The sequence below is a fragment of the Zonotrichia leucophrys genome, chromosome Z (genome assembly GCF_028769735.1).
Source record: "Zonotrichia leucophrys gambelii isolate GWCS_2022_RI chromosome Z, RI_Zleu_2.0, whole genome shotgun sequence".
NCBI classification, from domain to species: domain Eukaryota; kingdom Metazoa; phylum Chordata; class Aves; order Passeriformes; family Passerellidae; genus Zonotrichia; species Zonotrichia leucophrys.
Genome location: NC_088200.1, coordinates 9,776,628 through 9,793,495, shown reverse-complemented (window position 1 = coordinate 9,793,495; position 16,868 = coordinate 9,776,628). Strand labels below are relative to the sequence as shown.

At 45.5% G+C, this 16,868-nt stretch overlaps 2 protein-coding genes across 3 annotated transcripts; one reads left to right on the top strand and one right to left on the bottom strand.

Annotated features, from left to right (window-relative positions):
- The first annotated feature begins 320 nt into the window (after window positions 1-320).
- MRPL17 (mitochondrial ribosomal protein L17) lies at window positions 321-1,255 on the top strand. Its single transcript, XM_064736199.1, has 3 exons — window positions 321-536; window positions 660-728; window positions 799-1,255. Exons 1-3 carry the CDS (start codon window positions 363-365, stop codon window positions 1,051-1,053), a joined length of 498 nt encoding a protein of 165 aa, XP_064592269.1. The 5' UTR covers window positions 321-362; the 3' UTR covers window positions 1,054-1,255.
- A 1,207-nt stretch (window positions 1,256-2,462) lies between these two features.
- On the bottom strand, window positions 2,463-16,856 carry ARHGEF39 (Rho guanine nucleotide exchange factor 39). 2 transcript variants are annotated; one of them, XM_064736196.1, is made up of 10 exons: window positions 16,804-16,856; window positions 14,021-14,205; window positions 13,024-13,118; window positions 12,505-12,625; window positions 11,391-11,509; window positions 9,620-9,690; window positions 7,774-7,902; window positions 3,988-4,217; window positions 2,989-3,077; window positions 2,463-2,818 (listed from the first exon to the last, which is right to left on the bottom strand). In XM_064736196.1, exons 2-10 carry the CDS (start codon window positions 14,165-14,167, stop codon window positions 2,803-2,805), a joined length of 1,017 nt encoding a protein of 338 aa, XP_064592266.1. In that variant the 5' UTR covers window positions 14,168-14,205; window positions 16,804-16,856; the 3' UTR covers window positions 2,463-2,802. The 2 variants fall into 2 exon arrangements, with proteins under 2 accessions (XP_064592266.1, XP_064592268.1); XM_064736198.1 differs by lacking the exon at window positions 16,804-16,856 and adding an exon at window positions 15,543-15,634.
- Window positions 16,857-16,868: the final 12 nt, after the last annotated feature.

The window sequence follows — 16,868 nt, the reverse complement described above, 5'->3', positions numbered from 1 at the left end:
GGTTAAGACACGGGACAACGGGCCGAAATCGGTGCACGGAAGTCCCACTTGAGCAAAAGGAAGAACTTCTTTACCCGTTCGGGTGACAGAGCACTGGAACAGATTTCCCGGAGAGGCTGTGGGGTATCCTTATCCGAGATACTCAAGAACTGCATGAACGCGTTCCTGTGCCGTGTGCTCCAGGACGACCCTGTTCGGGCATGGAGGCTGGACCAGCTGTCCCGCCGTGGAGCCTCTCCAGCCTGATCCGTTCCGGGCGGCGGGACGGAGGCTGTGACTACAGCTCCCAGCAGGCTGCGCGGCGCCCGGGCGCTGTCGGGAGGCGGCGGCAGCGGAGGCCGGGCGCTCGGTCGGTCGGCGGGATGCGGCTGTCGGTGGCGGCCGCCATCTCGCATGGCCGCGTCTACCGGCGCCTCGGGCTCAGCCCGCGGTCGCGCCTGGACCTGCTGCGGAACCTTGTGACAGCGCTGGTGCGCCATGAGCGCATCGAGACGCCCTGGGCGCGGGCCGACGAGATGCGCGGCTACGCCGAGCGGGTGAGCGGCGGCACCGCGCCGGGCCGAGCCGGGGGGCGGCAGGCGGCCGAGGCACCCTGACCCACCGCCTCCTTCCTCACCCACCGCCTCCTTCCTCACCCGCCGCCTCCTTCCTCCACACAGCTCATCGACTACGCCAAGCGGGGGGACAAGGACGAGCGCGCCATGCGCATGGCGGATTTCTGGCTGACCGTAAGTAGCCCCCAGCCCCTCATCGGTCCCGGCCCGCCGCGGAGCCGGGGCTGAGCGTGCCGCCCCGCAGGAGAAGGACCTCATCCACAAGCTGTTCAAGGTGCTGGCGCCCCGCTTCCAGCCGCACGCCGGCAGCTACACGCGGCTGCTGCAGATCCCCAACCGGGACGGGCTGGACCGCGCTAAGATGGCGGTGATCGAGCTGAAGGGGAACCCGCTGCCGCCGCTCGTCCGCCCGCGCCGCGACTCCGACAGGACCCTGCTGAACCAGCTGCTCAAGGGGTACCGGCAGGACGCGCAGCGGGCCCGCGGCACCCCCGTCTAGGGCCCCCCGTGCCCCAGGGAAGGGATGGTGTGTGAGACAGGCAGGAGGGCTGGAGGGCGAGGGAAGTTGCCATGGAGAGGGCTGCTGAGGGTCACCACTTGCTCCCGGTCATTTGGAGATGACTCTCAGCAGGAGAAGGAAATCAAGCTGGGAGCCGTGATGATTGGTATTTTCTGTGTAAATAAACTTTGTTCAGAAAGTCGGTTTGCTTGTATTTGAGTTGTGTTCAGAGAATCATTTAGGGCAGAAAAGACCTCTGAAGGTATCAAATGCAGCCTGTGACCAAACACCACCATGTCAACCAGACTATGGCAGTAAGTGCTGTATCCAGTCTTAATTTTAACGTCTCCAGGTGTGATTGGAACCATGTCTCCACCACGTCCTGGGCACTTCCTTTGTGTCTGTTCACCCCTTCTGTGAAGAAATTCTTCTAAATGTCCTATGTAAACCTCCCCTGACTCTGCATAATTCCTGTGCTTTTTAGTTAATAGCTTATTCCAGAAAAATGGATTTGCTAACCATGTGTTCTAGGAGCCAGTGTTCAGCATTTCAAGGTGGGAAGTTTGGTGAGAAATAAGATACTTCTGCTGTTTAAGAAGCACTGAATGCAAATAGGATGGTAACACTGAGCTGAGTACCATAAAGAGACACCAAAAGAAACTTGTCTTATAAGGTGGTAACAAAGGCATGAGTCATAGTAATCCAGCAAGAGCTTGACAGGCACCCCAGCTTCTAAGGCAGGATTGCAAGACATCTCTATTACTCTATTGGAACAAAAAGGAGAGTAGCAGAACTCTTTCAGAGTGATACAACCACTGAGCAATAAGAATCTTAATTTGTTAGCTTTGTCTTTAATTTCAGGCACAGCTAGTACTTGAAAGTCCTAGCTGTAACTTTGAAGTGAAAGAAAAACCAAAACAAAACCCAAACATAAAATCACAGGATGGAATACCCAATTGGAAAGGACTTCAATAACAGCTGGCCCAACCTTTCATGGCAAAACACGGTGGAACCAGTGTGGCTTCCTAAACTTTGTTGCATTTCTTCCTCTCAAGTTTCACAAATTTAAGAGGTTTATACAAGTGGCCCTGTGTAGCAAGCTAATTGTATGGAAAGACAAAGAACCCCCATTATATATTCTCTCCTTGAGACACCTCACATAGTACCAGTTCTGTTTTAATAAACACGAGTGAGAAATTAAGGATGGGTGGTACTGCTTAAGGAAGAAGAAAAAACAGTCAAACTACTACAAGGTCAGTCAGACAGACTTTAATCTTTTTGTTTCTAATAACCTTGAAAGTGTTCTCTTTGCAGTTGACTGTATTCAAATAGATATTTTCTGAACGAAACTGCTGCACAACTTCCACATGATTAAAAGTCTATGCTGAGGCTTTAACAAAATACCAAAATTCCTTTAAAAAAACATTTAATGAGGGAAAACAAGTCACACTCCCATTTGTTTGACCTTAAGTTATCTTGAGTTTTACTAAAGTGCAAAAAAGCTAGAAGCTTCTAAGCTAAATTGGGGGAAATCCTTGATACATGGGGGTTTTTATGCACAAATGCTTTTTTTTTGCAGTATCTGTGTGAACATTAGGGCAGCTAACAAAGCATTCATAATCTCACAAACACAGTGTGTAGTCCTTCTCAATCCAGTGCTACTATATGTCCCTGAACATTTTTATAAGATTGTGGAAGCGTCTGCCATGAGGGTGGTTGTCCTGCCAGTCTGTCTTGTACTCGGTTGGGTCAGGCTTTCAGCTGCCTGCAGAGCAAAACAAAGGGGAAATTCAGTTAATGTGGGAAATCTGTCCTCATTATTCCCTTGTGTCCTGGCTGCCAGGGTCAGGCTCCTTCCATCGCCCTTATAACCACACACAGGTTCAGTGGTCACTTCCATGTCCTGTCCTCCCCCTCTGGAGCCTGGATGCCCACCTGACTGCAGCTGTGAGGCTCTGGTACCAGTCATTGATCTCTTGTTGGTTGCTGGACATCAACAGCAGTGTCTTGTGTGGAAAGGAAAGCTGAAAAACAAGCAGAATTTGTGGCATTCCTTGCCAAGGCAGCAGCTGCAGTAAAAGGAAAATCATTGCCACTGAATTCAGTCCCTGCATGCTGATTTTTACCCTCTTTCTTCCCACACAGAAAAATTTAGTCTTAATATTATAATAGTCTTATAATAGAGTGAAGCCAGAGACTGTACAGTACAGAACAAGTGCCAGTCTTGTCCATTGTTTCCAGTCAAAGTTGACAGCTCATTCTGACCTGTTTGGAGGTGAGCAATTAGAATTCTCGGCAGCTCATCCAGTTTCCACCATATTCCATGTCCCTAGGGCTCCTTCCACTACCATCATCTTCAGGTCACAGCTTGCTCAGAGTTCTTTGTCATTGCTCACAAGAAAAGAGCTAACACAGCCCCAGGTGCAAACTTGGAAGAGCTGACTTTTAAACCCCTGCAGAGGGGGGTTGCAGAGAGAAGGCTGGTCCCTGCCAAGGAATCTGCAGCCCTCAGGGAGCTGGATGCACAACATCTGTTGCAATAATATCCACATCTTTTTCATTCTCTGTTTTTCTATGTGTTCAGTCTGTAATCAGTGTAATTCATTGTCACACGAGTGTGGGGCTGTCCCCCAGACCTGTGGCATGATGAGGGCTCTGATGAGGGCATGTCAGAGTCCTGGTGGAGCCTCCTCACCTGAGCTAAGTGAAGCAACCAGCAGCCTGTAACCCCAGAGTGTGCAGGAGGCGCCACTCCACGAAAGGAGAAGTACCTGCATCACTCAAGAAGGGAAGGGTTGTCCTAACTCAGACTTGCTCACTGCATTTTGTTACCGCTGTCATCACCTCAGTCCCTCTGCTGCTGAGACAGCTAGAGACCTGCTTACAGGGCTGACTCCACTGGCACTTCTGCCTGGCACAGGTGGGAAGACTTACACTGAGGAGCCCTCCCTGGCTCCACGTGTGGCCGAACACTTTATCCACTGAGCACTGGTGGAGTGGGTAGACAGCCTGGCAGGACAGTTTGTTGGAGTTCAGCAGGTGCAGCGGGTGGCAGGGCTTCGCTGCAATGAGGATATCAGAGAACAGGAAGAACATCCTGCGTTTCAGTTCTTCTCCCTTTGCAGGCACCACCAGAAGCCAGCCTTCCCGGATATACCAGCGCCCTGGGCATGGAAACAGAGACAGCTGTGAGAGCTGAGGGAGGGCAGGCAGGAGTAAAAAGGATGTAATGAGACAAACAGGAATACGCGGTGAGCCACCCTTGTAGGCTGCCGTGTTCTACATCAATTCCAGCCACTAGAAGGCACTGGATGTCAGCTAGGTCCGGCCCACCAGCGCCAATAGCACCCGCGCAGAAGCAGAAACCAGCTCAAAACATTTAGTGTATGAGGAGCAGCTGAAGTTGTTATAAATCTGCTATTTTAACTAAGAGGATATTATCATATGTAAGTCTGTTTAAAGTGATCAGAACAAAAACACAGTTTGAGAACAGTATGCATACCTTTAAATTAACATAAGCCTTCAGAAAACACCACATGAACTATCTCAAATTGTGTTGCCCACTTGTTTGTCATTAGTGGTATAACAGAAAGTAACTTCAGGTTTGAAAACTTTTCATATTTTCCTTGTTTTGTGTGTGGTAATAAAATAAATAAGCTCAAAAAACCTCCCCAAAACAAAACAAAACCATATTTCACAGATCATCTAACTATATACAGACCTACAGTAGCAAGAAAATACCAATTGCAGATTACTGTTCTAAAGAGAAGGCATGAAACGAGATAGAAAATGAGGAAGGTCTGCATAGGCAACGTTATCAACCTCTCTTGCAAAACAGAGCCCAGTGTCATCCACCTATGAAATTAATTGAGATTTAAAAAGAGCAAAAGAAAGCAGGAGGGAAGTAATCAAAATAATTTGATAAACCTAGCTGTAAGCAGCAATTAAAAATTAATAATAATGAAATAAATAAAATAAAGCAGGACTTCTTACTAAGATTATTGTAGAAGATAGCCATCTACTCATGGGAATTATGAGGACACCTGCCAGGAAGATTATTTATAAAACTGTAAATCCATAACAAGGTATTGCCACCTGATCTTGTTTAGGAAACATCTGCCAGGGAATTTCAGCCACTCTTTCATGCCTTAGCTTCTGCATGAGCTATAAATACCTTTTAGAACAAAAATACAGCGGATTTCATTGTGGATTGTGTCTTATTTGAATGCAACAGTCACAAAACAAAGAAGCAAGTGAATTCCTGCTTAGCTTATTCCACTGGAATCACTCCTCTTAACTGAATAAGAAACTGAGGAAGGGAAGGGTGAGGAATCAATCCAGGTTTAAAAACACAAGTGAGAGGAAGGTGTCAGAAGCATGGGGCTGGGCTGGGCGCTGCTTCCCTCAGGCTATGCTGTGATCAGACTCACAGGCATACAATCTGCCCAGACTGTACTGGAAGTCTTGGAATATAGATCCATGTCCAAGATTCCCAGGTGTACAAGTTCTAGGAAGTTGTTGTGAAAGAAGGGCAGGAAAATATCCCAGGGGAAGCTCCGGATAACAGAACAATGTGCTCAGTTAAGGAGGCAGTTCTGGGTGATACAGTATTTGTCCTGAATGTGGAAGACAGCAAGAAAAGCAGGGTCTCCTTAGTGGGAGCAGGATATCTCAGAGACACTGGAAAACGAGAGATTCCCATCTCCAACACTCCCTCTTTGTTCTGAACCCACAGCATTTTGGTTTGTCTCATGTTCCTTCCTGGCAATAGGACACAATCTTAACTGTCCTGCAAAAGCTATTTTGTTTCTGGAAAGCTGGCCCAAAACTAGCAAGCACCAGCTGCCTCTTACATTTGTGCTTCTCATATCCAATGATAACTATGTAACTCCAGCCACTGGAAAACATGACTACAAGAATTCTCTGTCCTAGATAATGGAAATGCCTTTACTGACCCTCAACACTTATCCTACTATGTCTAAGAATTTTCAGAGACCAAAATAATCGGTGGACCAAACACTTTGACAATGGCCGTCCTTGGTCTAGTTATACTGCTTTGGGGTGTTTGTTTGAACTAATGTTTGTTTGTTTGGGGTGTTTGTTAGAACTAATCTTATTAGTTCTAACATTAATCAGGATAACTGATTGACCTTTTTACTTACACACTACCCCAAACGTGCCCAGGCACCCCCACACATGCTTCTGCTCAGCATAATCAGAGCATACCTGTGTTAGCTCCCTTTCACCTGGCAGCACCAAATATTCTAGGGACAGGAAAGAGAATTGTAAATTAATTTGCCCATTGATTGAGCATCTTTGAGAATAACCTCTGATAAGTAAACTTTGTTCTACCTATGCTGATTTGGTTGGGAAAGAGTTATCTTTTCCCATAGTGGCTGGTTTAGATTTGCACTAAAACCACCATTGACACCACAGGGATCTTTTGTTTATTTCTGTGTAGGCACTGCTCAGTGTCAAGGTCTTTTCTGCTCCTCAAGCCACAAGTGAGGAGATTGGGAGTGCACATGAATGTGGGAAGGGTCACAGCTGGGACAGCTGATCCAAAATCCCCAAAGGGACATTCTATATCATAAGGCATCGTATTCAGCCTGTTATGCTGGGGAAAGAAGAAGGAAAGGGGGGAGTTTTAAAGTGCTGGCTCTTGTCTTTCCAGGTAAGTACAATGTGTGGTAGAGCTCTGGTCAGAGCCCTTTCCTTGAAATAGCTGAACACCTGCCTTCCCATGGCAGATGGTGGATGAATTCCTTGAATGGTTTTGCATGCATGAACAGCTTATGCTTTACTTGTTAAACTCTCTTTATCTCAGCCCACGAGCTTTGCCTGAGTTTTTCCCCATCCCAGTGGGGAAAGATTTTTCATCCAAAATCCACACATGTTAATTACGACTACATTGACAAGTGCCTGGAGGTTCTTGCATTAGAGACCTTCACACACAGTGACTTTAACACTCCTCTGCAGCTGCAGCACTGTGCCTGGATAACCTCTGAAATAGCAGAGTTCAGTGAGGCCACAGGTGAAACTCCAAATGACCATCTCATAATTGCTCAGACTGGGCACAGTTCTCACAATATTTCCTACACAGCTCAGAGTGTGGTCTGGGCATGGAGAGCACCCAGTCACATAAGAGACCTATCCATTGAAATGTTCTTGCATGCCAGTGACTGTGGCTTTAACTATCCCAACAATCAACGCAAGCACAGTGATTTCTGGCTCAGTTTAACCATGCAGATAAAAGAAAATTCTTCATATGAAGGGTGAGTGCAGAATGCCATTAATCTTGTAGCTTAATGTGAACAACAGTTCTTGTGCCTTTGACACTCAGGAACCTGTGATTCCTGCAATGGTGTAGGGATAATGCCACTGCTTACACTCAGCCAAAAGAATTTAGTGTCTCTCTTTCATTCCCACCCAGGACTTACACTCCTGATCTTCTTGGGCTTTCTAACCAGATGTCATCAGCTTCTCCTATCTGAATGTCAGGCAATTAAGCTGTTGCTTATCCTTACTCAAAAATTCTTGATTAAAAAAAAAAAAGAGTGCTTTTATTAGTAGTCATGCTCCTTTATCACCTATCTGGAATTTGGGCAGAGGGAAAACTGGTTAATGTGAGTTGAATCAGAAATATCAGAGATGAAGGAGAACATATGTACACATATCTCAGCATGGCAGAAGAAAAACAGAGTTGTCAGTAAGACCCACCTGCAGTCAAAACCTGAGTCTTTTGTCCTTTGAGCAATTTCTGAACCCGAAGAAGCTGCAAGGAGTTCTCTCTCTTATCAAAGATGTCTTGGACCCAGTGAGATACCTCACAAACAGATTTCACAGTCTCTGAAATTACAGCAGCATACTTTGAAGTTATCACAAATGAATGTGTATTTCACCTTATTATACATCTTGCTAAGAAAAGACAGCATGAAATTAGGAAGAAAAGTTTTAAACCAAGTATCAACAACAGCTTATTCAGAAATTTCTGTGAAAGATTGGACTAGAACACCTCCAGAGGCCTCTTTCCAACTAACAATTTTGCAGTTCTAGAAAACACTTGCCAATGAAACATCAGAGAGAGGACTAATTTCCTGGATTTGGAAACAAAAACAGGAAAATGCCCTACAAGTGGTGTTAACTGGTTGTAAAAACCACAGAATCATTTAGATTAGAAAAGACTACTGAGATAACTGAGTTAACCTAGGACTGAATACCTACTTGTCAAGTCATTTCTTGAACATTTTCAGGGATGGTGACTCTACCACTTCCCTGGGCAGTCCATTCCAGTGTTCAACAAACCTTTCCATGAAGAAATGCCTCCCAGTCTCCATTCTGAACTTCCCCTAGCACAGCTTGAGGCCATTTCCTCTCGTCGTCCTGTTGCTTGTTTCCTGGAAGAAGAGGCCAATCCCCAGCTGGCCACAACCTCCTTTCAGGTACTTGTAGAGAGTGCTCAGGTCACCCCTTTTCTCCAGACTAAACACCCCCATTTCCCTCAGCCATACTTCACAGCACTCATGCTCCAGACTCTTCTCCAGCTCCACTGCCCTTCTCTGGACTCGCTCCAGCACCTCAGTGTCTCTCCTGCAGTGAAGGTCTCAAAACTGGACATGGCATTTGAGGTGTGGCGTCTCCAGTGCCCAGCACAGAGGGGCAGTCACTGCCCTGCTCCTGCTGCCCACACCACTGCTGATACTTTCAGGATGTCCTTGGCCTCCTTGGCCCCCTGGGCACCCCCAGCTCATGTTCAGCCACTGCTGACCAGCACCCCCAGGGCATTTCCCACTCAGCAGCTTCCCAGCCACTGTCCCAGCTGGAGCTGCAGGGGCTGCTGTGACCCAGGGACAGGAGCCAGCACTTGGCCTGGTTGAACCTCACACAACTGGCCCTGGCCCGTGGGTCCAGGCTGTGCAGATCCCTCTGCAGAGCCCCCCTGCCCTCCAGCAGATCAGCACTCACACCCAGCTTGGTGCCATCTGCAAACTGGCTGAGGGTGCTCTCGATTCCCTCATCCAGATCATCAATAAAGATAAACAGGACTGACCCTGATACTGAGCCCTAGGACATTTCTAGTGACTGGATATAGCATGAAGGTCACGAATTATCCTAGAAAATTGAGGCATGCTACCAAGAGAGTTAGAGAATGGTTTGGGTTGGAAGGGACCTTAAACATCATCTTGTTCTAACCGACCTGCCATGGGCAGGGACCTTCAAATACATCACATTGATCAGGACCATATCCAGCCTGGCCTTGAACTCTTCCAGGAATGGGGCATTAGCAAATTCCTTGCGCTACCTGTTCCAGTGCTTCATAAGTAGCAGAATATAAAAAAACCCAGCTGCTATTTCTCCAACCTAAATATTATGCCATTTTCACAGGCAGTTACTCCATATTTTTATTCCTAACGTGTTCTCAGAGACATCTTGATCAAGATGGAGAAGGAAAATAATATTCCACTAGAACCCCAGAGAGAGAGGAAGATTTTTTTTCCTTTGGAACCAGGCAGTATTTGGGAGTCTGGTGCCAGTACTTACTTGTAAGTTTAGTGCCAGTACTTACTTGTAAGTTTATGGTACTCAGCAGTGTCTGGGCTGGTGTTCTCCAGCAGATCTCTGAAGAAATGCTTGTACCTGAGGTGGAGAGAGCAGGTTTAATTCACAACAAGATACCAGGAACAGCAGCAGCACCTCCTGTTAGCACAGCACAGTGAACAACACTCAGCCAGGAGACAGAGTAAGCCTAACCAGGCAGTTTTGGTCACACTTCATTCATTCATTTTATCATCAAATGTCTCAGCTAAAATAACCCAAGTATCTTGTACATCTGCAAACTTTGTCTTTTCCTGGGGATGCTGCAGAAGCAGACTCTCAAATCACTAAAGATCATGAGGCCGTCTCAGAATTCACATGTTTTGTTATTGCTTTCAATAAGCAACAAATTTCTCTTTGAACTATCTATTTTAATAGTATCTGAATGGTGGTATTCATATAATGTTTCCTGCCCACACAAGAAAATAAAGGCATTTCTATAAAAACTAGGAACTGCCTTTTTCTTTTTTCCTTTCCAGTCCTTACTGGAGAGGATAAGATCTCTGCAAATGCTTTCTCCCAGTAAAGTCAAACAGAAGGAACTTAACAGATTCACAAACTGGCAGAACTCATATGACCTCGTGCATATGTTAAAGGAGTTTTAAAGAAATTTGAACACGATAGAATTGATTAATGAAAAAAATGGGACTTTCTATCAAAAAGCTCACATTTTTCCAAACATTTGGACAGCAACAAATATACTGCTGTTTTGCAAATTTAAAACAATTATCCAAAGAATTACAGTAAAAACCCACCAATCAGTTTCATGTTTACTTCTGCCAAGCTGATTAAAAACATTACATAAAGTTACATGAAAGACTGTGGTATGATCTCTCCAAGTTATTTTCAAAGAAAAGAGGTGCTCAATCTCTCACGTTTGCTTTAGTGTAGATAAGATCATGGTTGAAAAACAGCTATTGGATCTATAGCAGCAGAATCTGCGTTCCCACCATTATTACCCACACACCCTCCCCAGGAAAGGGCTGCCCATGGGTGCATGCAGCACTCTCCTCAGGCAGTCAGTCTGCCTCTTCAAAGGGAAGATGATCATAGAATATCCTGAGCTGGAAAGCATCCACAATGATCGTCAAGTCCAATTCATGCCTCTGCATTTTTAAGACAACCCTACAAATCACACGTGTCCAATGATGTTGTCTAAACATTTCTTGAAGACTGGAAGTCTTGGTGCCTCAAGAGGGAGATACAGCAATCCTGAGTGGATCTGTCCAGGCTCAGACAAATGTGATAGGCATCAAATCTGACGAAAGCATGCGGCCCTGATAACCAGAGAGGAAAGAGAATCTCTCCTTCATTAATCTCATTTCTCTCCAAAAAGAGCCAAGAGCCAATCTCCAATAGTCACAAGGCTCCAGGTCAGCAGTCTGCATAAAAATGGAGCAAAAGCATTGCTGGCAGAGACCATCACTTCTGCAGCACTTCAGTCAGCTTGCTTTCAGTCAAAGCCAAACTTCAGTAGCTTACTGAGACAGCAGAAAGCATCCAATTCTACCCAAGAGCTAGAGGAAGGAGCCAGGGCTAAATACAACTGCCTTCCTGCATCATATCCCATCCATGCACACTGATTCCACTTTACAGGCACATCTTTAGGTCTGTTTCATTGGAGTCTCTATGCTCTGATTTTGAGATGCAATAGGCAACTTTCCCTTTCATAGCAACAAAGATAGTGATGTATTCATTTTTCCCTTCTTATGCTAATTCCTTGAAGACTCACAATTACTTACTGGTGCAGCCTTTGCAGGGGCAAAGGAAGCAGATCCTCTAGCTGCCTCCCTTGAAACTGAGGTCGAGTCTCCTGGAGCTTCTTAAAACGACGGAATGACTTATTTTTCCTCACTTGCTCCTGTGTGCAGCAAAAAAGGGATTTAGCTTTGAGACTACAGAAAGAACTATGTGCCCTGGTCTGTACCAGAAGCTGGAACACTTCAGCTTACAGTTTAGGACTCCAGGCCCACAAGCATCAACTTCTTTTGTGGCTATGGGCAAGCCACTGCCTTTCTCCTGATCGTTTATTTCAGTGGGTAATGTTAGTGATATTTCCCCTCCATACATGAAATCAAAGAAAAAGATGAGGTTGACCCAGTTAGGAAAACAAGGAGTGCACTTGTGGCTTTTTGCCATGCCTTTCAACATCTGCATTCCTGTCACCTTAAGACAAGTATCCAAAAAGGCTTTTCCTCTTGGAAAATGAAAAACATGAATACATGCATGCAAAGAGGGAAACATCCTAGTACATTCTGCATCTGGGAACAAGCACTGACAAAACTGGGAGCTGAGTGGTTTAAATTCCAGATACAGCTGTCATGACTGTGGAATGAATAAATAAATATATATATACATATATATTCCGCAGAAATTAGAAATTTCTTGAAAATAGGTTGTATTTGAAGACATAAGTGGGAAGGAAAAAATGGTCTTCAACATAGAAAAAAAATGTGAAGGAAGAGGAAATCCCACTACCGGGACACAGTTGGTGGTAATGGGAAAGACTAGGAGACCTGACAATTCCTAGAAAGAGATCACTGTATCATAGTGAAAGCCTGGAAACTCTCTAGACTTGCCAGTTAGGAAGGAGTGGGAGTAAATACAGAACACTGTTTCAGAAAGCAGTGCTCACCATATGCACATACATACACAAACACCTGAAAAGGCATCAGAAATTTGAAGCTCTAAGTAGAGTAGTTTTCACCATTTTATTGTGGAAGAAAGCCAGAATTTCATCAAGCCAGAAAAAGTAAGAAAACTGATCTCTCCAGAGACAGAAAACAAATGGAAAGATGTGGCAGTTTCACAGAATGAAAAAAGAGAAACCATATGAAGACTAAAGTACATATTTACCTTCAAGGCTTTATTTGCATGCTCCAAATTCTCAGCATAGTGGCCATAAAGATCCAGACTCTGGCAAAAATTTTCCAGTCCTGGTCCCAAATTCCCTTTCTCCAGGTGAAGTGACAGAACACTGGGCACAAGGAGCAGAGATAGCTTGTGAGGGATACATTACTGATGGCATTTTCACAGCTCCTTCTGATTCCTTCCTTTGCTGACCTGCCCTTACCATTTTCCACCCCATATCCCGTTTCTATACCAAATTTGTGCTTGAAGGCCAGAGAGTAAGCACAGAATACCTTGTGGAACTGGCATACTGAGCTTAAACCACTGTCCAGTAACTGGGCACCCAGACATGTGATACAGATCAGGAGTTTGCTGGGGACACCTCCAAGTGCCACCAAGGCTAGCAGTGCTAGAAGTGAATGCCTCTTTTACAAGGGGTTAGCCTTATTTCCCCAACTCTTACTTTCTCATCAACAGAGGGTCCTCCCAAAATAATTACAGGAATTCCATCCTATGTCCACTTACTGACTGGCTGAATATAAGGACTCCAGGGGTCCAAATATAGATTCCAACACAGCAGGCTTCAGCGTCCCTTTGGCCTTTAAAATTGTCACAAAGTACTAAGCAGGAAAAAAAAATATTTCAAACAGGTAGCATTCACAAATCAGCATAGAATCACTTAATGGTTTGGATTTAAGACCACCTAGCTCCCCCCTCGGCAGAGACATGTTCCAAGCCCCCTCCAAACTGGCTGCTCACTTCCAGGGATGGGGCATCCACAGTTTCTTTGGGCCATTTGTCCCAGTGCCTCACCACCCTCACAGTAAATAACTTCTCCCTAACATCTAATCTAAACCTACTGTCTTCCACTTTAAAACCATTCCTCCTTGTCCTATCGCTATGTGCCTGTGTAAAAAGTTACTCTCCCTCTTTTTTATAAGCCCCCTTCAAGTATTGGGAGGCTGCAAAGGTAATTAACCTCTGAGGTCACTCAAAGGCCACTTGTGGCACACAGCAGAAGCCAGAAGTTGCAGCCTGAACACTCTCTGTCTTGGAAAACTATCAAATATTGTGACTGTCTACCTAAGATATGCACCATCAGACGTAAGCCTTACTTGTAGCTCTGACCATAACTGTAAACACATGGAACAGTACCACAGCACTGAAAAGAGTTTATTTCAGTATACTCCAATGCATCTGTTTTTCACCATCTTGTTCATAATTTTTTTCTGTGTCCCTACATTTCATACATCTCAGGCATCTTAGGGCGAACACCCTATTCAATCAAAACTTAAAAGATTTATGTCTGTGTAGAGGCCAAGGCCAAAAAGCCAAACCCATGAGCTATTGAATATTACAGAGGAGGTAAAAGAAAAACAACAAAAAACCCTTTCAGCCCCAGCAGGTGTCCCAGGCATTAGGGATATACCACCGTCTTGCTCTTGACCCTTCCCCATGGCAACACAAATCAGTATGTGCTGTCTGGAGGCACCCAGATATCAGAAGGGGCAGAAATACTCACTGTGAGCACCAAATCCAGCTGTTCAAGGTATTTGTGTTCTGTTTCCAGCAGCTCCTTGGCTGTCCTGCTGCGCTTTCTCTCCCAGCGAGCCCGCTGGTCTTCCACAGTGTTTGCTCCGACCACAAATGGTAGGGATGAGGCACTCATGGCAGAGTCAGGGTTGATACACAGGGAGGGAAAGGATCCTGGAGAGCCAGGCAAGATGGGCACACAGCAAAAGAATAACCTATGTTGCAGAGTAGGATTCTGAGCTAAAAACTCAACACCTTCCTAGGAAATAAGGACAGTCAGCTGCCAGCAACAATTATAAACAATTTCCTTCTGCGTTCCCTCCTGTAGGCACAGAGGCCCTGCCTCAAACAGAGGAACACCAGCAGGGAGACCAGGCTGTGAAAGCAGTAGCAGTATATGATGATTCATCTGCAAGCAAATCTCAGTGCACAATCCCACGTGCAAACCACTGCTTCCTGTGCCTTGCCCTCCCCATTCTTTGCTTGAAATTCTTGTTAAACTCTAAAGTTTGTGGGTGGAAGAGGTATAGGAGTGTGGATAGGAGTAGAAAATAACCATAAGATTTGTCTTGAGGGGGAACTGTAACAGGACTTCGCCTGTACCACAGGGAAAGAGAAGAGAGCACTCTTGCTTGTTTCCCCATGGAGGTTACTAAGAAGCCAGTGGTTTGCTTTGTCATTTTCTAACTGTTCTTTGTGCTCCTGGAGGTGAGAGAGGCCTAGCAACTGCTGTGAATCAGGCTAGATTCGTTCTGCTCTCCTGCAACAGTATCATGATTTTGTTGCGTGGAAAAACATTGTTTATCACGCTCAGAGAAAGAGGCATGTTTTAGCAGAACATTAGATATTGTTGTCTATTATTAGATATTGTTACTGTTCTTTTGATGAAAAGGCAGTGCAGGCAGTTGCACACTTGCCCCAGCATCAATTCTGCAGTTTTGCCGGAATCTGAGTTGCCTCTGAAAAGTTCTGTTTCCCACATGGACAAGATACACTAATACAGAAAGATGTGTCATCATAGAGAAAGAGATTTGTCAAACACCATCTTCCAGAGACATTTCAGATGCGTAAATCAATATCTGAAACAAAATTTTCACATTACATGAGTACCAGGACTCATTTAATGAGCTGCCAAAAATCCAGAGAGCTGAGGGATATGCACATGTTTTATAGTAGCAGCAGTTTATCCAGAGCTTGCCCTTATATTCACTTACAGCACAACCACAAGCCTAGCCAAGACCACATCTTGGTCAAACAGGGCAGACCTAGCCTGGATGGAGAGGAACAGTGCACACTGCAGTGCAGGGAACACCACCTTGAGCTTAGCCTTAGTCCAGAAGTGTTCAAGGCCAGGCTGGATGGGGCCCTGAAGCACCCTGTCTGTGGAAGGTGTCCTAGGGCTTTGCAGGGCTGTGAGATGGAGATGGTCTTTAAAGTCCTTTAAAGGACTTCCCTAACCCTAACAAAAACCATTCCATCATTACATTCAAGTGCAGTTGCAAAATACTCACCAGTAATGAACTAAAGCGCTGCCATTTGCAGAGCGCCTCTAGCGCAGGTACACTGCAGTCAAGGCTTTCATTTCCCAGACCAATCAATTTCTTTTAACACATAATAATTAAAACAAACAAGTTATACCAGGTTTGACCATCTACTGCTCACGTAAAGAAATTCTAACACTCCCATTATTGCACAATATATTCTGTGTGAGGTCTGCAGGGTGAGAGCTGTCTGCAGCCTGTGGGTACACTAGAAAACACTTGACCCACAAGTGGCAGAACTGCTCCAGCTTGCTTCTCCCCTTCTCACGTTCAAAAACCACTGAACACCGTCTATTACTGTTAACTATCTATAGTACACCATTAGCAGCATTCCCTTCACCATTTCTAAATTTTTTGGGTACCCTCAAAAGATGTCCTATTCTTATTGCACAGCCTCTTTGGTGTCTCAGAAGCATAAACACACAGTGAGTCAGCTCCAAGGGACACATGGCTGCTCCCACACTGTGAGGTCAGAGAAAGGGGAAGGGAGAAACCCTGGAGCCCACAGCCACTCCTCAGCCACCCCGAGGACTAAAGGAGTAAATACTGCAGGAGTTAATACTGGAAGTAAAACACGCGCCTAGCCTTCCTTAAATTCGCCTGTGCTGCAGGGTACTAAAAGTGTATTTTGGATCAGTCAAAACCAAGGGTACTATATTTTTTCAGTAGATGATAAAAGATGCATTAAAAGTCTTGCAGGATTGAACAGAAAGCTACTCTTTACCAAAACCGAAGTATTTTACTTATTATCAGGGTTCTGTTTTGTTTTGGGTTTTTTTGTTGCTGTTGTTGTTGTTGTTTTCGTCTTTTTTTTTAATCACATGAAATATGTTTCAAATAAATAAATGTTTCCAGTAATAAAAAAAAAATTAAAAACCAAACCACATGAGCACACTAAGAAAACATTTACCAAAACTTTAACCAAATGTTTTTCTCTGACTGCGACATGAATTCAGGAAATACTTGGTGGAATCAGGGACTAATTTAGCCAAATGGATTTTTATGGGTCATGCAGTTGAGCCTTGTGCCCTAGGCGGGGCTGCCACCAAAGTCAGGCTGGGCTACTCAGGGGCTCATCCTGCCCAGGACTTTTCCTCGGGTGGAGATCGGGACGGGACACAAACACCGGTGGCGGTCCTGGTTATGGTTGCGGTCCCGGTTATGGTTATGGTTATTGTTATGGTTATGACCCCGGCTCCGCACCGCCCACGCCGCCCCCGCCGCCCGTTACCTGCCGGTCCCGCCGCCACCCAGCGTTCAAACGGCGGCTCCGCCCCGGAGGGCGGTCCCGGGGCG